The 20,851-nt window shown below is 41.5% G+C and overlaps 1 protein-coding gene across 1 annotated transcript in view; it reads right to left on the reverse strand.

Annotated features, from left to right (window-relative positions):
- The window catches only part of DIS3 (DIS3 homolog, exosome endoribonuclease and 3'-5' exoribonuclease), a 122,444-nt gene that overhangs the window by 48,227 nt on the left and 53,366 nt on the right, over positions 1–20,851 (reverse strand). The window contains exons 6-11 of the mRNA XM_073612670.1: positions 14,934–15,071; positions 14,595–14,741; positions 14,372–14,488; positions 6,674–6,775; positions 4,040–4,104; positions 3,320–3,404 (exon numbers count right to left, since the gene is read on the reverse strand). Coding sequence (XP_073468771.1) covers positions 3,320–3,404; positions 4,040–4,104; positions 6,674–6,775; positions 14,372–14,488; positions 14,595–14,741; positions 14,934–15,071 — 654 coding nt within the window. The remainder of the gene's footprint in view (positions 1–3,319; positions 3,405–4,039; positions 4,105–6,673; positions 6,776–14,371; positions 14,489–14,594; positions 14,742–14,933; positions 15,072–20,851) is intronic.

Consider the following 20,851-nt stretch of genomic DNA (forward strand, 5'->3'; position numbering starts at 1 on the left):
AATTAGGTTATTTGTCAACTGGCCAGTAATATGATTGGTTAGAAAAAAAACCCAACATCTTAGAGCCCTGGTTCACATTGGTACGATTTGACATGTCAAATCAGTAGCATTCGCTGGCAAAGGCACCGTCCTAATCGGTGTGACGCTGCATTTGCACCGATTTCACAAAGTAGCTTCTGTACTACTTTTTGCGATTTTGGGCTGCGATTTACATTGACATCTGTGCAGAAACCTGCACAGATGTCTCTGAAATTGCAGCCGAAATCAGGACTGACATGCGGGAGTGAAATCATGCGAGTTCAGCTGAACTCGCACGGCTTCATTCCCGCAGCTCAGTGTGCACCTGGGCAGAGTCAGAGTGTCTCAGAAGTAAAGATGGGCAGAGGTTCACCAATCTGTGAAAAGCTGCATCTAAAAATTGTCAGCCAATTTCAGAATATTGTTCCTTAACGTAAAATTGCAAAGAATGTAAATATGTCATCATCTACAGTACATATTATCAAAAGATTAAAAGAACCTGGAAAAATCTCTGCGTGCAAGGGCCAGGCAGAAACATAATATTGGACACCTGTAATTTCTGGGCCCACAGACAGCACTGCCTTAAAAACAGGCATGATTGTGTGATGGACATCACTGCATGGGCTTAGCAATGCTTCTAAAAAGTCTGTGAAGACAGTTCGTTGTGCCACCCAAAAATGTAAAGCTTTATCATGCAGAGAAGAAGCCATATCTGAACATGATCCAGAGATGCCGCCATCTTCTCTGCGACAAAGCGCTTTTTAAATGGTCTGTTGCAAAGTGGAAAACTGCACTGTGGTCAGATAAACTGAAATTTGACATTCTTTTCGGCAACGAAGTATTTCTGATGGTATGAGGGTGCATTAGTGCTTATGGAAAGGACTGCTTGCTTATGGAAAGGCACCATCAATGCTGAAAGCTATATCCAGGTCTTAGAACAGCATATGCTCCCACTCAGAGATATATTTTTCAGGGAAGGCCTTGCATATTTAAGCAGGACAATGCTAAACCGCATACTGCATCTATGGCAACAGCATTGCTTCATATTAGAAGACTCTGGGTTCTTAACAGGTCTGCCTGCAGTTCAGACCTTTCTCCAATTGAAAATATTTGGCGCATTGTAAAAAGTACAAATACGACAAAGTCGACCCAGAATTGTTTAGCAGTTCGAATCCTAGATTAGGCAAGAATGGGACATGCCTCTCCCAAAACTCCAGCAACTGGTCCTCTCAGTTCCTAAACATTTACAAAGTGTTGTTAAAAGCGGGGATGCTACACTGTGGTAAACATGGCCCTGTTCTAACTTTTATGGGATGTGTTGCTGCCATTATAAAACTACCTTACTTAACTTACATTTTCTTATTTTAAACATTTGAAGGGTTTCTATTTTCTATTGTGACTAAAATAAGGATTTAGGAGATTTGAAAATCATTGCATTCAGTTTTTATGTAGATTTTACACAGCGTTCCAACTTTTTGGGAATTGGGTTTGTACATTCCAAAAACAATGCCTTCTTTACAGTAATGGTCAGACACTGAGTGACCCTGTTCATGACGCTGCTCTCTATATGGGGTCCAGATTTGACCTGTCGCAGTGGGCATACCCCGGGAAGTGGTCTTCAGGGTCTGAGTTCCATAAGGATGGATAACTGCTATGGACCCGTAAAGCACTCAGTAGTTAATTACACATGTTGCACAGAGTCCCAAGATGAAGACCCATGCAGGACCCACTGACCAAAGCAACATTACAGACCATCCCCTGGACTGGGTACAGCTTCCAATGTTTTGCCGAGGTTGCACTGCAAGTTGATTGAAGAACCCAAAGATGAAAAAATAAACTAGTTAAAGTGGAACTTTAGTCAGAAAATTAAGTCCTGCTAGATCACTTCATGCTGGCCCCTTTTGCAGGTATATCTATGCAAAACATTAAAAATAAGTGCCTATTCTGTTTAAAATCCAGTAATACATTGTCTCACCCTGTTCTGCACATGCTCCTTTGCTCTCTATCTTTCAGCACTGTGCCGAAAACGTATAGGCCCATCTGCTGACAGCCTAAAGAGTTACTGCTGCTCAGGGCCCTCGGCAAAATGGCAGCCTCCAGTAAGGAGAAACAGGAACAATGCTGGAAGCAATTTACAGCACACACTAATTTTGGTAGCATAGTTCACGTGGAATGTATGTTCCTTGCTAAAGAACATTATTCTTTATCAAGCTGTTATGGGTCAAATTCTGCTTTAAGCTAAGAGTGATTTCTTCATAAAAAAGAAGGGAGTCCATTGCCTTAGGACATTAGCAAAAGACTGAGAACTCACAGAGGGATAATGTTATAGAGGAGGCGCTCAAGGGGTGTGCCTTCAAAATCTTTGCTAGTGTCCAATCAACTGAAGGTACAAGCCTAAAACCCAGGGTCTATGAATACTCTTCCTGTGTCCTGTACTGTATGATTAAGATAAGATGTTTTATTATTCTGGAAAAGCAATAAAATGTGGATTTACAGATGTTATTAAACGCATTTCCATGTTATATGTTACTGTTAATACTCTTACTAATGTTCTACTTTAATCTTACAACATGGGCTTTGAGTGCAGCCTTGTGGTGTACAATGAACTTATGAACTAGAAAAGCAGACTGGTGCAGCTGTGCATAGTAGTCAATCAGCTTCTAACTTCAGCTTGTTCAATTAAGCTTTGACAAAAAAAAACAAAAATTGGAATCCGATTGGATTCTATGCAGAGCTGCACCAGATTTTGCACTCTCCTGTTTTAGTAAATCAACCCCCAAGTGTGTTAGGGGCCATGCATCCGCCTCTGCATGCCTGTCAAAATCAGCTGTGCCCTGGAGGCTGTACAGCCTCAATGTGACCATTTATTAAAACGGGCTGCCTCCATGCAATTCCATTGGCTCCAGATGTCTAAACACCTCATTCATGCTCTTATGGATACTAATAACTGTATCTACTAGAAATCTAGAAATGAGCTAGCTTTCAGACTGTGTGCTCTGTTCTGGAGACAAAATGGCAAAGAACAGAAAGACAAACAAGAAGATAAAAATGCAGCACATAACTAGAAGCACAAATGGTCTTGGAACGCCTAGACAAACAAATGAAAAAGATTGATTGACTGCACAAACTGAGGGCGAAGCTAAATGGACATTTCCATTTCCGATTGTGTATCATACTACAAAATGTGTCAACCGCATCTTAAGTATGTATCTATAAAAAAACAAAAATGTAGTTTGTCTACATGGACATCTAGGGCACATTTATTGAAAAAAAAACCTTGCAAAATAGAAAGCATACGTACTTTTGAATTGATAACACTTTTTGTAAATGTTGTATTGATAATTTTGGCATCTTGGCTCAGTTCCCAAATGCATGAAAACGCCAATCTGAAAGAAAGGATAAAATATCATGTGATACAAAAATATGTTGGAATTTGTTTAAAATTATATAAAAAGTCAAAGTGTTTTTTATTTTTTTATAATGAAAATTTGCATAGTTTTTGGTGTGGTCTGTGTGCCAATCCCCATGAGCAGGGGAGATTAACCCTCATCATTCTCTATAAAAGCTGTACTGCCCTGTAACCTTTATCACATTCCCTTGAAAGATGTGATCCTCTGTATGTACAGTGCATATTCTGAAGTAAACATACATGAGACGAATGCAGCTCTATTGGCGTTGATGTCCTTTATTTCAAGGTTCAACTTAACACAGGTGACCATCAATGGTACAGAAAATGATTTTACAGTAATGTTTTAGAGTAGTCACCAGAACAGAAGGTTAGGGAAAAATTTCCCAACGCAGACACATGTTTTAGTAACAACTGACTAGAAGGGGATAGTCTCCTGATTTCCAGTGATCTCCTATTACTGCTTGCTGTATTTCTGGGACAGAATCCGTATCCAAAACTATCAAAGTTTTCTCCTTACACTTTAATACAGTAGGTTATTGTTAAAATGCTTGAGGAACTTCAGTACTGTAGAAATTCAGCAATAACATTATGAATAGCAGTATAAAGGTTTACCTATCCACTTGCGATCTTAAAGAGCATAAATTTGAACTGAGCAAATCGGGGACCATGTCAATTCTCTGCAAATATACAAACAGTAATTGTTATTATCAAATCACATTTTAATTCTAAAAAATTATAAAAGTATAGTTCTAACAAATATAAGGCAGGTGCAAATACCTATAGGTGATTGAACACAGAAAAAAAATGGATTTTTAATACAGCTTACCTGTAAAATCCTTTTCTTGGAGTATATCACGGGACACAGAGCACCATAATAATGACTATCTGGGTTATATGCTACCTTTAGGTGATTGGACAATGGCAACCAATAGAAAGAAAGTTCCCCCATATAACCCCTCCCATACAGGAAGTACCTCAGTTTTTGTAGCAAGCAATGAAGATCCCAGAAAAGAGGGGAGGGACCTCTGTGTCTCGTGATGTCCTCGCAAGAAAAGGATTTTACAGGTAAGCTGTATTAAAAATCCCCTTTTCTTTATCGTACATCACGGGACACAGACCACCATAATAATGACTATCTGGGATGTTCCTAAAGCAGTGCCCCTGAGGGGAGGGAGACACTATTATAGAAACTGCCACCAAAGGAGGACCTACTCTGTTATTTGTAATACGCTGAGGCCAAAGGCAGTATTTTCTACGTGATTGACATCGACCTAAAAACCCTGTAGATGTATAAACCAAAGACCAAATCGTGGTCTTGTACCCCTGGGCCACTGATATCCAATGATGGATGGCCCAAGATACACACACCTGGTAGAGAATCTCTCCCCAGGAAAAAATTATTTTTGGCAGATATAAACTGGCAGATCCAGTGCTAAATATTCGACCTGGATGCCGCCTGCCCTTCCTGGGCTCTTCAGGCAGTACAGCCAGGATTCCTGACTTGTGACGAAAACTCAAGTAGACCCTGAGCGTCTGAAATATCTCTAGAGTGGGTAGCGGTCTTTCTCCTACCGATTGCGGATTTAGGAGAAATATAAAAGGAAAGAAACTGTCCCGATTCAAGTGAAAAACTAGAAACCACTTAAAGAAAGAAAAATGGATGAGGACGCAATATCACCTTGTGATGTGAGACCAAGAATGGCTCCTTGCAGGAAAAAGAGCCGCCAATACTGACACTCCACTTCGTGAAGTAATAAAAACCAAAGAAGCCACCTTCTGAAATAAAAGGACCAACAGAATCCCCTGATTGGTTCAAAAAGTGGCCTCTGCAAGGACAGTCAAGACCAATTCAAGTCCCAAGGATGTAAGAATGGCCTGACAGGTGGGACTGTCCAAGTTACATACTGTATGAGGTATGAAAAAAGGCGTGAGAAATAACGACCCCTGGAAAAAAAAATGGACAAAGGGCGGGAGTGGAAGCCAGAGTTAAATTTTCATATCAACAAGCTGGTGATTGGTTGCTAGGACCACCCAGCATCCTGGAAACCAATCACTTGCTTGTTAACTTGAAAGGTTAACTGTGGCAGCTCTTCCCCCTGTGTCCAGCACTGTGTGGTCTTCCACTTTCTGCTCTGCTGTTAAGCTGAGAGCAGTGGATGTCAGGCTGGGCAACTAAGACATTTGGTAGATGTCCCTGTGTCCACACACACAGCATTTTGCCAGTATCCTGTCCCTTTCTCTTACGCACTCCACGGCACTGATTGGAAGCAGTTGACCACGACACACGTGGATCGGGAGATGCTGATTCCTAAGATGGCTGCCACGCCACCCGCCATTTAAGCAGTATGCGCAAGACACTCAAAACCCTAAAAGGTGGTGGTAGGATTGCTCAGGTTTTTCTGCAGCTGTGGAAGTTTTAGTTTTGACTAGAGTAGGGAACAAGAAGGGCCATTTTAGGTAATTTTTTTTCTGTGTTCTGTTGGGGAGATTTTTCTTTACATGTCCTAGTGACACCTACGGAGGCAGAAAGTGAGGGGATAACAACAATTAGAACAGACAGCAGACTCCAGCCTTACCCCACCCAAATAATAACAGTGCTTTTGCTGCCATTGTGTCCCTGTTACAGAAATTTCCCCTCACTACCTGTTCAGGGGACAATGTTGAGAAAGTATAAGGAAAAATCCAAACTGGGGCCAAAGGCGCAAATAAGAAACACTAACAAGGGTTCTAACATCCCCTATTCTATTGAAATTTCCCCTCACTACCTGTTCAGGTGACAATGTTGAGAAAGTATAAGGAAAAATCCAAACTGGGGCCAAAGGCGCAAATAAGAAACACTGACAAGGGTTCTAACATCCCCTATTCTATTGAAATTTCCCCTCACTACCTGTTCAGGTGACAATGTTGAGAAAGTATAAGGAAAAATCCAAACTGGGGCCAAAGGCGCAAATAAGAAACACTGACAAGGGTTCTAACATCCCCTATTCTATTGAAAACTATACAAAAAATGTGACTAGATTACAACCTAACTGCTTACCAAGTGATTTGCTCTTGGGTACATGCACACTGAAGATTAGACTGCAGTTTGCTCTAGATGTGATTAATGCAAATTATTTTATAACAAACTACTGCAAAAGGTGCTCAAGATGCAAATGCAATATAAATAGTTAAGTTGGCAGCATACCCCTATGACATTAAAATTAAACAAATCATACAAGTTGTAAAAAATTGGAAGGAAATTATTACCTTGTCGCACAGGTATACAGTAGTACCCCGGTTTGCAGATTCCTGATCCAAAGCATTGCCAGGTCTAATAAAATGGCTCACATCTGCAATATGTACTCCAACCTTAACCAGAATGTTAAAAATGGTACTGTCATGATAATAAATTAACAAAATACATTCTTCATGTTATTTTCCTTTCTCAAAGGAAATGCGTATTGATATTGTAAGTTTATTATATAAAACACAAAGGGATACACAAGCAGACAGTAATTTTATAAGACAGGACTGAACAAACATTACAGCAGAAAATAGGAGTATACTAAGCTAAGGTAATGAAGTTAAGTAAAAATGCATTAGCAGTAATGGAAAGACAAATATATTAATACAGAGCTCTCACTGTCCTATTTTGATAAAGATACAAATTATGATGTACAAGTCTGCTTTGCATCAGTAGATGGCCCTTATTTCCAGAAATTCACTTGTTTTTTTGCTGAGGTTGTGATACCAGGACCAGCTAACGCACAACTCATTATCAGTTGTTAGGCTATTGTTAGGTTAAAAAAAAAACAAGCGAGCTGGGTGAAAAATTGTCATCCATTTAGATGCAGCCACTATCTGGGTACTCCACCAGCGGCTGTCACAACACAATAGTCCCAGTAAGTAGGATTCGTTCAACCACACTTGCAGGCTGAACATAAAAAAAAAATCTAATAGTGTATGGCCAGGTAAAACTAGATTTCAACACGGTCTATTCTTAGACAATGTTAAAGATTTAAAATCTGTATGGAAATGAGAGGCTGCATCGTCTGTCCTAAGCCTTTCTATTAGGACAGACTCACACTGAACTTGTTCAGAAATGCTTGCAGCCTGCCATGAAACCTGGTCCAAAAATATCTAAAAAGTATTTAAAATTAACTACTTGGCCCCCAGGACAATTCTGACATTTCTCACATACATGTAAAAATCTGATTTTTTTTAAAATTATTGCTAGAAAACAACTTAGAACCCCCAACCATTGGTTGTTGCAATTTGTGTTGCACGATATTTGCGCAGTGGTTTATCAAACGCAGTTTCAGGAAAACATAGTGTACACAAACACAATATAATACCCATTTTTTTCGTAAAGAAAATAAAAGATAATGTTACACCGAATAAAGAGATACCCAACAGGTCAAGCTTTAAAACTGTGTACGCCTGTGGAACGGCATCAAATTGTGGTACCTAAAAATCTCCATAGGCGACGCTTTAAAAGCCTTTACAGGTTACCAGTTTAGGGTTACACAGGAGATCAGGAACTAGAATGATTGCTCTCGCTCGGATGTTTGTGGTGATGCCTTACATGCGTGGTGCACTTGCCATTTACATATGTATGTGGGATCTACATGCATGTTCAACTTTGAGCACAGGTAGAAGGGGGCACGTTAAAAAAAAAAAATAAATACATTTATTTCAATATTTATTTATTTTTGATCACCCTTATTGCTATTACAAGGGATAAACAACATCCCTTGTGATAGCACGGGCCATGATGGGTGCTCTTTATGGAGAGACCAAGTCTGGAAGTAAAGAAATCCTTGCCGCTTCCGGTTTCTGATCTTACAGAGGGGGAGGAACAACATCAATTCCAATGTCTTCAGTCCAGGGCTCCACGGTGGGACAGGAGAGCCCAGGAAGGCATATGGGGGGGGGATGTGTCATCCAAAGGCATATCTCTAATCAGCTCAAAGGGGGTCTCTGAACTACAGAGAGCACCGGGTTGGCACAGGGGATCAAACAGGAGGACTGATATGAGTATCAAACAGGGGAACTGATATGAGTAACTCCCTGAAGAAACGTCTTTATTAAAGATTATGAAGTGAGAGTTTTCTGGAAGAGAAAGGATAGAGCAGAAATCTGTCCTTTAAGGGTACTCAGGCCCATATGCTGGTTGAAACCAGACTGCATAAAGGCCAAAATACAAACAGCAGAGTGTTCCCTGGGACTCATCTTCCTGTCCATGCACAAGGCAAAGTAAACCTTTTATGTTGGATAGATCTTGCATTAGGTAGATTTTATGGCTCTGAACAAGGAGAAGTTAACAGTCCTTAACTTCTATCCTTCAGGACCTAGTTATCAGCAGCCATGCTGTGAAAGCCAGCGACGGAGAAGTAGGGTGGAACAGGAGACCTTATGCAAGTAGGTCTGGTCTGTTTGGTAATGAGTCCAAGGCTCAATCACCAGAAGTCTGAGTATGTCTGTGTATTACATCTTCCTGGGCTATTTTGGTGCATAGGGGATCACCAGAACAATTTCTTCCTCCATTTTGAACAGCAGTCAAAGGAGAATCTTTATCAGAGGTAAGGCATAGGAGTCCAAAGAATCACAAGGACACCTACTGTGAAGGTCAGAGGATCCCAGATCCTGGCTACAATTCTGATCAGTATTTGGTTAAACATGGAGGCCAGTATGTTCACATCTGGTTCCTTCACCTTTGAGTGCTGGTTCACACTGATGTGGTGCAGGAAACTGTACGTTGGACGGGAATCACACTGCATTCCTGTTCAAATCACATACGATGCTCTGCAGTGCGATTTGAACCCATTCATTTTGTATGGCTCAAATTTGCACCGCACAAAAAAGGTTTATGAACCTTTTTTTTTTTTTGCCGCACTGAAATCAGATCTGTTTCAGCCAATCGCACTGTGTTTTCCAAACCATTTTTAGGATGTCGTTAACTTAAAGTGGTTGAAAACCTCAGTCATGAAATCTAACAAAGCACATATCTGTAGTGTTTACTTGTCTTTCTCCAAAGCTCTAAGTGTTGTTTCTCTCTGGTGCTTGGTTCCTCTGTTATCAGCATGTGTCACTTCTAAGAAGTTTTCCCAACACATGAGATATATTTGTGACAGGGAGGGAACTCAGCACACAGTTTGTCTAGTCACAATAAAGTTCTGCATCTTTCTTCATTCCTGTGCAGTGTGTGGAGGGGGGGGGGGGTGTCCCTTTCCTCCAATCAGCTCTCACACACTGTAACTGCAGCTCTCCACCTGCTCCTCACAGATGAAGAAGGATTTTATCTAAATTCTTCACTTTTGAATGGATGTAGAGAAGAGAAGACTGCAGATAAACAAGGTAAACTTATGTAGGAGGATTTGTTTCATCTGTGTGTATCATCTGAGGCTATTCACGTCAATGGGTATATGGGAGGGTTTAACTTTAACATTGACACCCGCAGCTGTTCACGTGAACACAGTGCGATTGTGACTTTGTGTGGGAAATGCACCAGAATTGCTGCCAATCCCGCACCGCATCAGTGTGAACCTTGATTTAACCGCTTGCCGCCCACGTAACGTCATATGACGGATTCTGAACTGTGATATCTGAACGATGCCTGCAGCTACAGGCATCATTTAGATATCGTCTTTTAGAGCCGGCGATTCCCTTCACCATAAGAAAGAGCATAGTGGCCATTCAGCCGCTTGATCATCGTTATAGGCGGCGAGAGGGGATGTCCCCCCTCCCGCTGCCCTCCGGTGCTTCTCCCAGCTCACCCCTGCCATCGGCGAACCGGAGAAGGAACTGACCGGCCCCGGATGCTGACCATAGAGATTTCTGGCAGGCCAGATGGTCCCCAGAGTCTCTATGAATGTTTGGAGGACGGGTGCAAAGTTATGATGTCACACCTGGCTTCTGCATTTGGAAAAAATTACGCAGCTGGGAAGCCGAGATTTTTTAATTTTTTTAATTTCAGGCTTCCCAGCCTAGAGGTGAGATCTGGGGACTTATTGACCCCATATCTCACTGTAAAGAGGACCTGTCAAGCACTATTCCTATTACAAGGGATGTTTACATTCCTTGTAATAGGAATAAAACGGATCAAAAAAAAAAAAAAAGTAAAAAGAAAAATGTCAAAATTGAAAAATAAAAGTAAAATTAACAATAAAAAAAAAATAAAATAAATTTAAAATGCCCCTGTCCCCGCGCGCTTGCTCGCAGAAGCGAACGCATACCTAAGTCGTGCCCACATATGTAAACGGCATTCAAACCACACATGTGAGGAATCGCCATGAACGTTAGAGCGAGAGCAATAATTCTAACACTAGACCTCCTGTGTAACTCAAAACATGTAACCTGTAAAAATTTTTAAAGCGTCGCCTATGGGGTTTGGTGCCATTCCACAAGCATGTGCCATTTTGAAGCGTGACATGTTTGGTATCTATTTGCTCGGCATAACATCATCTTTCACATTATACAAAAAAACTGGGCTAACTTTACTCTTTCAGTTTTTTTTCTGCATGAAACTGTTTGCCAAAGGGTGCCGCAGGTTGGACAATAGGCCATTTTAAAAAGGTGAACTTATTTAAGAACCCCTAACCTGCATACCCATAGTAAGTCACAAAGGACTGGATCTGACACCTAGAATTTCTAGAAGGAGGTAAGTGATAGACTCCATTGTTCAAAGTTTTCTTGTGACAGGCTTCACTCCCTCAAAGCGTAAGCTCGCCTTTTCAGAAAAAAAATTAAAAAGGTGAACACTGTACACCCCTCCTCCCCTCCAATCCCTGTTGCATTTACCTTTGTGAGTGATGCACTGTCAGTGGCTACCTCATCTACAGTCAGGTCCATAAATATTTGGACATCAACATAATTCTAATCTTTTTGGCTCTATACACCACCAAAATGGATTTGAAATGAAACGAACAAGATGTGCTTTAACTGCAGACTTTCAGCTTTAATTTGAGGGTATTTACATCCAAATCAGGTGAACGGTGTAGGAATTACAACAGTTTGTATATGTGCCTCCCACTTTTTAAGGGACCAAAAGTAATGGGACAGATTAACAATCATCCATCAAACTTTCACTTTTTAATACTTGGTTGCAAATCCTTTGCAGTCAATTACAGCCTGAAGTCTGGAACGCATAGACATCACAAGACACTGGGTTTCATCCCTGGTGATGCTCTGCCAGACCTCTACTGCAACTGTCTTCAGTTCTTGCTTGTTCTTGGGGCATTTTCCCTTCAGTTTTGTCTTCAGCAAGGGAAATGCATGCTCAATCTGATTCAGATCAGGTGATTGTCTTGGCCATTGCATAACATTCAACTTCTTTTCCTTAAAAAACTGTTTGGTTACTTTCGCAGTATGCTTCGGGTCATTGTCCATCTGCACTGTGAAGTGCCGTCCAATGAGTTCTGAAGCATTTTGCTGAATATGAGCAGATAATATTGCCCGAAACACTTCAGAATTCATCCTGCTGCTTTTGTCAGCAGTCACATCATCAATAAATACAAGAGAACCAGTTCCATTGGCAGCCATACATGCCCACGCCATGACACTACCACCACCATGCTTCATTGATGAGGTGGATCATGAGCAGTTCCTTTCCTTCTCCATACTCTTCTCTTCCCATCACTCTGGTACAAGTTGATCTTGGTCTCATCTGTCCATAGGATGTTGTTCCAGAACTGTGAAGGCTTTTTTAGATGTTGTTTGGCAAACTCTAATCTGGCCTTCCTGTTTTTGAGGCTCACCAATGGTTTACATCATGTGGTGAATCCTCTGTATTAACTCTGGTGAAGTCTTCTCTTGATTGTTGACTTTGACACACATACATCTACCTCCTGGAGAGTGTTCTTGATCTGGCCAACTGTTGTGATGGGTGTTTTCTTCACCAGGGAAAGAATTCTTCGGTCATCCACGTCAGTTGTTTTCCGTGGTCTTCCGGGTCTTTTGGTGTTGCTAAGCTCACTTATGCATTCTTTCTTTTTAAGGATGTTCAAAACAGTTGATATGGCCACACCTAATGTTTTTGCTATCTCTCTGATGGGGTTGTTTTATTTTTTTCAGCCTAATGATGGCTTGCTTCACTGATAGTGACAGCTCTTTGGATCTCATATTGAGAGTTGACAGCAACAGATTCCAAATGCAAATAGCACACTTGAAATGAACTCTGGACTTTTAATCTGCTCCTTGAAAATGGGATAATGAGGGAATAACACACACCTGGCCATGGGACAGCTGAGCAGCCAATTGTCCCATTACTTTTGGTCCCTTAAAAAGTGGGAGGCACATATGCAAACTGTTGTAATTCCTACACCGTTCACCTGATTTGGATGTAAATACCCTCAAATTAAAGCTGAAAGTCTGCAGTTAAAGCACATCTTGTTCATTTTAAATCCATTGTGGTGGTGTATAGAGCCAAAAAGATTAGAATTGTGTCGATGTCCCAATATTTATGGACCTGACTGTATCTCTTCTTTCTGCACTCCCAGGTCAGATCAGAGCGACTATGATTGGCCAGCCCCAGCACAGGGAATTACTCTGATTCATTCAGGAAGGGATGCAGAAAGATGAGGGAGAAGAGCGGGATTTCAAATCCCCAGACGACTGCACCAGCTTTGCGGGTAAAGACAGTCCATCACCCACAGAGTTAAGTATGGCGGTGACCAAGGGGGTCGAAAGGGTGTATGGTGTTAGCTCACCTTTTCATTTATCCTGAAAATGTGAACAAACCCTTTAACAGAGAATTTCTTACATGTATAGGTTAGAATGTAATAATGCTTACAGGAGCTATTCAGTAAGAGAAAAACGGTACCGAACAGCTGCAGGCATCATCCTGATATTACTTTTTAGAACCAATGGTCGGCTCTCTTGTAAAAGCAATCCTAACAGCTAACCAGCCCCTGGGTTGCTTTTACAAGCAGCAGGAGGGGACGCCTCCCCTCCCGCCATGGCTTCTTGGACTCCCCTGATCCACTGGAAGACCCCATCAACCAGCTGGTGCTTCAGTCGGCTGTCATAGAGGCAAACAGAGACCAAAACGAGGCAAAAACGCAGCAAAATTGCAGTTAAAAAAAAAAAACCCACAAAAAGCACAGCAGAAACGCTCAAAAGCAAACTGCATAGGTGTGAATGGAGCCTTAGTGCCCTCTGGATTCATAAAATTAATTTTAACTTCCCTGGCGGTATGATTTCTTCAGATTTTTGCATCTCAAAGCGGTACAATTGTTTTGCATAGAAATTTGGCGTTTTATATTGTAGGCCTGTAATTCTTAGCAATAACACACTTAAATCTGTCCACCAAGAGTCTAGTAGATATCCCGGGTATGATGAAGTTTGAAACACAAAATCATAAAATATATTATAATAAATAATTATAAAAAATAATAAATAATATAATAATAATAATAAAATAAATTCCCCCACGATTCACTATTGCTCAATTCTGCAAGTGTTCTAATTTACTATCGCTGTTTTCTAGTTGGTCTAAAACCACTTTTGACATAAAGGGACACTTTTTGGTTGCCATGGACAATCTCCAGTTTCCAGGCAGAAAGAACAGTATATAGCATATAAAACTGCATGCAGGGCACTGGACAAAGCACTGGGGACAAAAGGGATGTGAAATGATTTCATACAGTAATGTAATCTGTAAGATTACAGTGTACTGTATGTGTTATTAATTTTCACTTTTTTTAATTTGCCGCCAGACTTCGTCCCCGTGCATCGCGACACTTGCAGGGAACGGAGCCCGACACACAGGACATCGGACGGAGGACAGAGCCGTGGACACAGCGGGTGGACATCGCAGAATCCTGTGGACAAGGTAAGTACACTGCACCAGGATCCTGAGATGTAATCCTGAATGTGGCTCGGGGTTACCCCTAATGGTGCTGAAATTTAACCCCGCGCCACACTCGGGAAAACCGCCAGGGAGGCTACAACATACAAGGCACTCACCTCTAAGTTACCATTTTCCAGCTCCCTGCAATGCAGCGCATCGTCAATGTCTGTACAGCCGGGAGGATCCACACTACACACATGTAAATGTCTCAAATCAATTCTGTGCTTCATGTCCTAATGGGTATGAAAGTTTTTCTAAAATTAGTCAGCTACATAAATTATTTCTTTCTATGAACACATTTGTCTAACAGGAGAAAGCAATTTGGTTAAAAACTCTTACCTCAGGTGTAATGGACCAAGGCATCTTGGGAAGGAAGCTGAGAACAGCCTGTGAGAACGGCTGGTGAGGAACATCATGTTCCAGAAGTAAAACCTCTGTCTCGGTCTCCTTATCTCCAGCTGTACCCAGGTTCTTTACAAAATGTCCCTATTGTATGTAACACAAATTCAATTAGAAACACATTCGTAATCCTCAAGGATCAACCTCAAATATTTAAAAACGGGGAGGGGGTTCTTAATTGGACACGTTGGTTTACAAATTAAATTTTGAAAATTTTATTGTTAACAAGAAAAAAATATATGAAACAAAAAAAAAAAAAAAAAAAAAAGAAGGACTTACATTAGGATATCGAGAGTTTCTTGGCCATCCATCAATTGCCACTATAATTCTCTGTCCCTCCAGAACGGAGGCTTGCCTGGTCTCTATGCGAATGCGCGGTACCCTCCGGTCAGCTGGTGTGAAGAGATGGCGAGTGGACTGCCAAAAAAAAAATTACAGAAGGGACTGTTTATTAGGGATCAAATCATTTAGCATGATCTTAATTTATAAAAACTAACATTCTACCCATTTTTTCACCAAACATTGCTGATAATTAATGCTACTCATAAACCAGTCATAGTACAATATTTTTAACAGAAGTAGGATGACGAAACGTTACTGAAAGTGGCTTTGTTCTCTCTTGTTGATACACAATAAGACAGATTAATAGATGGCTGGGTTATAGGCAGGTACCTTCAGGTGATTGGCCACTGGCAAAAAAGATGCAAGGACCCTTATATAACTCCTCCAGCTCCCAGAAAACCTCAGATCTTTGCTAGTGTCTTTAGGTGTTGGACGTCTGCTCTCTAATGAGGGTATTTTAGTTTTAGTTATACTTACCAAATTTCTTTAAATCAACCCTTCTCGCTGTGCTGTGGCCATAGTGGCATCTTATGCAGTTTTCTGGAACAGTACCCCACACCGTGATCTTCCCTCCTCAGACCTCTACTTTGCACCATCTGGTGTTGCACACTTCTATGGCCAGCCTAATAGGACAAATTTCAGATCTTATTCAGGCCCTTAAGGTTGTAAACGACTCCTGCCTCAGCCGTAATGATGGCTATACCTGTATGTCTTTAGGGTCTGGGAACCATAAAGATGGACCACAGTCCTGGACCTGTATAGCACCTTGCTGCATGCCAAGGTGAGAACCTAACTCAGGATCCAGTGCCAAAAGCAAACAATACAGGACAGCGCCACACTGTGGGGTCCAAATACAGTCCCCAAGGTAAACACCATGGATTACTGATCCAGAAACTGCTAGATAACACAGGGCAATAAGCACTCAAATCTTAATAAAAGTGTCTAAATAAAAAAGGAATGGTCTTATAGAGGGAGTCAGAAGGCCCAACTTCAGAGTGCCCCAGTGAGAACCTTGCAGCAGAAAGCTGCACCCACAGAAGAATGGATGTCAACCTGTCAAGGAAGCACAGGGTGCTGAAAGCGTGGCTTAAATTGAGATACACCTTGAAAAAAGTTCTTACAAGGATAACTGAAGCCAGAGGCCTTTCAAAAGAATGGATAAGGCAAAGATCTGACATTTGAGAGTGCTTAAGGTCAAGTTCTGGTCAATATTTATTTAACCACTTCAGCCCCGAAAGGATTTACCCCCTTCCTGACCAGGCCATTTTTTGTGATATGGTACTGCGTCACTTTAACTGACAATTGCGCGGTCGTGCGACGCTGTACCCAAACAAAAGTGATGTTCTTTAACAAAAAATGACTGACAATTTTGAAAAAAAAAAACAATATTTTTTACTTTTTGCTATAATAAATATCCCAATTAAAAAAAAAAAAGAATTCCCTCAGTTTTAGACCAATATGTATTCTTCTACATATTTTTGGTAAAATCGCAATAAGAGTATATTGGATTGGTTTGCGCAAAAGTTATAGTGCCTACAAAATAGGTTATTGATTTATGGCATTTTTATTAATTTTTTTTTCCTAGTAAAAGGTGGTGATCTGTGATTTTTATCATGACTGCGACATTGCAGCTAACAGATTGGACACTTTTTTTAAACCATTGACATTTATACGGCGATCAGTGCTATAAATAGCCACTAATTACTGTATAAATGTCACTGGCAGGAAAAGGGTTAACACTTAAGGGCAATCAAGGGGTTAAATGTGTTCCCTCACTGTGTGTTCTAACTGTGGAGAGATGGGACTGACTGGGGGAGGAGACCGATTGGTGTTCCTATATACTAGGAACACACGATCTGTCTCCTCTCCCGACAGGACATGGATTTATACGTTTACACACACACAGATCCCCGTTCCTGCTCTGTCACGAGCGATCGCGAGTGCCCGGCGGGCATCGGCTCCTCAGTGACTTGATGCGTTGCGCGCGCCTACTATATATCCCTTAAAGCAGCTGCCGTACAACTACGGCAATCTGCGCAGGGGAGCCATATTGCCGTTTGACGGCGGGCGGCTAGTGGTTACAGGAAAGGCTATAACGTAACACCGAGTAATTTCTGGGATTGATGTGCCTGTGTTCACACCAGGAAAAAAGGGATATTCCTGAGAGAGTCTTTTCTTGCTTTTAGCAAAGTAGGAATCATAAAATCAGAAACCCTCTATCCTTTAAAGTCCTTTTAATATCTCATCTCTAAAACATCCCCTCTGTCAGATAAAAAGCTGTATCCTAGTGCCTGTGCTTTATTAAAAAAAAAAAAAAATGCAGATTTCCACCTGTTTTAACAGCATCTCCCTGCGATTATGTGACTCCAGGCTCTCTGCTCTCCCTGTCTGATTGCTCCAGCAGGCGGAGCCAAGATTTCCCCACTGACGTCAGCCAGGGAGGCGGGGAGGAGTGTAAGAGAGAGCCTGGAGTCACGTGATCGCTGGGAGACATTGTAAAAACAGGTAGAAATCAGCTTTTTTGTTTTAAATAAAGCACAGGCACTAGGATGCAGCTTTTTATCTGACAGAGGGGATGATATAAAAGGTCAGATAGTTTTGAAGCAGCAGAGGGAAGCAGAGCAGTGCTAGTGACAGCTGACAGGCAAGGAGGGGAGGAGGACAGAGAAAGACACAGGAGAGCGGCAGATAGCAGCGGATGACGGAAGCACGTATGCGGACCAAGGTGTCAGCAGCCCTGATATATTGTGGTCAGCATACAGAGGGGAGGGTAGAAACTGGCAGGATCAGCCAGGTATTTCAGGTGTTACAGGGGACCAAATGACACAGCACATGCACTGTGTTGTATAACAAACGCTTTAAGACCTGGGTTTGAACAACCATGCCATTAAAGTCAGCTACTGATAAGCAGTAAGGAATAGAGGGCCCTAAGATAGTAGATCTGGCCTGTTGGGAAGAGGCCATGGGTGGTGTGCTAGCAATCTGAGTATGAGGTTCTCCTGGGCCAGTTTGGAGCAAGTAGGATCACAGTTTTCCTCTCTGGCTCAGTTTTTTTAAAGTTTTTTTTTTAAAATACATTTCACACTGGAGTGAAGATGTAAGCCTGAACTGAGACCAGGGGACTATTAAGACATCCGAAGCTAGAGATAGAGGATTCCTGGTTTGGGCAAGAAACAGAGGTAGTTTTTTTGTGAAATCTGGAGGCTTGAAAGCCCACATCAGGAATTCCCCATTTTTGGCATATCAAGACTGAAGATATCTGGATGAAAGGCCCCTTGATCCAGGCAATGGCAGCTGCGGTACTCCACTTTCCACTTGTTTACTCCTGGGATGAGTACCCGGAGATCACTGGGCAGGGAGTTGTCCATGAAAATGAAAATTGTCTGGTTCGCTTCTTAAATTGTCTGATCCACTTCTTTCAAGGCAGCCAGACTCCTGGTACCCCCTATACTACGGTTGATGCAGGCCACAGCCGTGGCATTGCCGCACTGCTCCCTCATTGAGCATCCATTGAGGAAGGGGGGGGGGGGGTCCAGTGCTACAGGGTCAGGAGGCCATGTTCCTTGGACTGTTAGGGATTTGAACACTCCTCCTCAGCCTTGAGAGACTTGCGAATGTTGTGATAACTTTCCAGTGAAAAGGAAGGAAAGACTTCCCCACTGTTAGGGTTGGATGATGATTCATCAAGATAGGGAATTCCTTGCTTGGCTGGACAGAAGCATGGGTAAATCGAGAGAAGGAGCCTTTTACCAGGTCAACAAGATGTTGAGTTGGAAATTGTGTGAATGGAACTGCCTCAAAAGGAGGCTACCATTAGGCCTAGAACTCTCAAAGAATTTAATTTTTGGATGTCACTTGGTTCCCAATTCTCGAGACTCTGAGATAAAAAAAAAACTTTCTATTCTGGGTAAAAAAAAACAACTTTTGCTTGGGATGTGTCCAAGACCAGCCTCAAGTATTTCCGGTGAAGGGACCACTGGACAGCAGAAATGTTGAAATTGATCACCCATTTGAAGGCCTGGAGCATCTGAGTTATCCAGTAGACATTTTTTGATAGATGGAAAGCCTTAAGAAGGTCATTTAGTCTGTGACCTAGATAACCTGCATTTTGAAAAGGACAAGCAGAGGTGCCAAGACGTTTGTGAACAGTCTGGAAGTAGAGGACAGGCTGCAAGGCAGTTTGAGAAATTGGAAGTAATTGTCTGCCAATGCAAAGCTCAGAAAGTGCTGGTGAGGAGGGTAAATGGGAACATGCAGGCATCACAAAGCCATAAATCCTCCTTATGTCAGAAAGGCAAAAAATGAATTTGCAGATTCCATGCAAATGTCTGGAATTTGAAGGAATGTTTACAAAATTTAAAGTAGCATTAAACCCAAAACCAAAAATGTAATATATTGCAAGTTACCATTCATTAGATGTGGTGGCTATATTAGTTTTTGTCATCTGGTTTCACTGGTGATCTGGCGAGTAGCACACTTCCTGTATCAGGGTTCAAGGAATAATAGAGGCACCTTTGGACAGTAGCATTTTCAGTCAGGGGGAAGGGAGTGTTAGATGCACTAGCAGATTTAGATACATTAACAATTTAAAGCTGAACTCCAGTGAATACTTTATAAGCAATCTCAGCGACAGATTGTTTTCCTTTTGGGATAAAGGTTTTACATAAAATAAAAGCTAATAATTGTAAGCACCCATGTCAGTGTTAAGTTTGTTTCAACCTTCTAACTGCTACAAATGCAGGGCAGCTTTTCTGTCAGACTTATTGACCATATCACCAGGTGAAAATAAAAGAAAGCCAAAAAAACTAATGCAGTCATCATATCTGAGAATTGGTAGCTGAAATATAATAAAATATTTGCTTTTGGATTTAATACTGCATTAAGGACCAGTTCACACCACATGAAGTCCAGTGTGTCTTTTTCTGCATCAAAAATGCATGGAAAGTAGGTTATATGGTTTACAATGGCATAGTTAACACTAGTGCAGTCAGTTCCAGGGCTTTCCAGGTCCAAAAGAAAAAAAAAAAAAGTAGAACATGCTGCATTTTTCCCGCACTGGACTGTACTTGAACACAGTAAAACACATCAAAATGCACTGGAACGTTTTAAAAACGCGCCGGACTCCAGTACAGTGAAAAAAAAAAAAAAAAAAAAACACACAGGAAAAAAAGCATCTGGAAACACATAAAAAATGCAGTGGAACGCATCAGGATGGACCTGGAGTGCGTTTTTTGTGGTGCGAAACAGCTCTAAATCCAGAATAGGGTTAACACCACAGTTGAGCTTTGGTACCCATAAACCGGTTCGAGTAGAATGCTTTGAACAACACCCCGGGACAAGGGATAGTTTAGGGCATTCTGCAAATCTAACTGTTCTTGGGCTGTTGTTGGTTGATTTGAAACAAGAAAGTGGTGAGGGGGTGAGATTTGAACACCATTTTGTACTCCTTTGAAACCACAGAACTGGGACCCAGAGTGAGGCAAACTGTAATAGATATCCCCTGCTCTTAGGAGTAAGGCTTTAGGCATGGCTTGACGGCCTTTGTGGGCCAAACCTTGCACCAAAAGAAAGAGCTGAATTTTGGTTTTGAAATTAAAAACCTGGTTAGAGTGGACAAGTGCTTTGTGTTGAGAGGAGTTGGAGGGATAAGGACGTTTTTGGGATCCTCTGTTCTGAAAGTAAAACCTTTCCTCTTGTGACCCCTTTGATGAAGTGGTCAAGTGGCTCACAAAACAGACCTCTTCCTTGGAAAGACATCAGTGTAAGGTGCCTTTTACAGACAGCTTCAGCTGTCCAAGATTTCTGCCATAAGATTCTGTGCATGTAAATGGAGATTAGGGCCAGTCTGGAAATTT

This window comes from Aquarana catesbeiana, linkage group LG02, assembly GCF_042186555.1.
Source record: "Aquarana catesbeiana isolate 2022-GZ linkage group LG02, ASM4218655v1, whole genome shotgun sequence".
In the NCBI taxonomy this organism is placed as follows: Eukaryota; Metazoa; Chordata; class Amphibia; order Anura; family Ranidae; genus Aquarana; species Aquarana catesbeiana.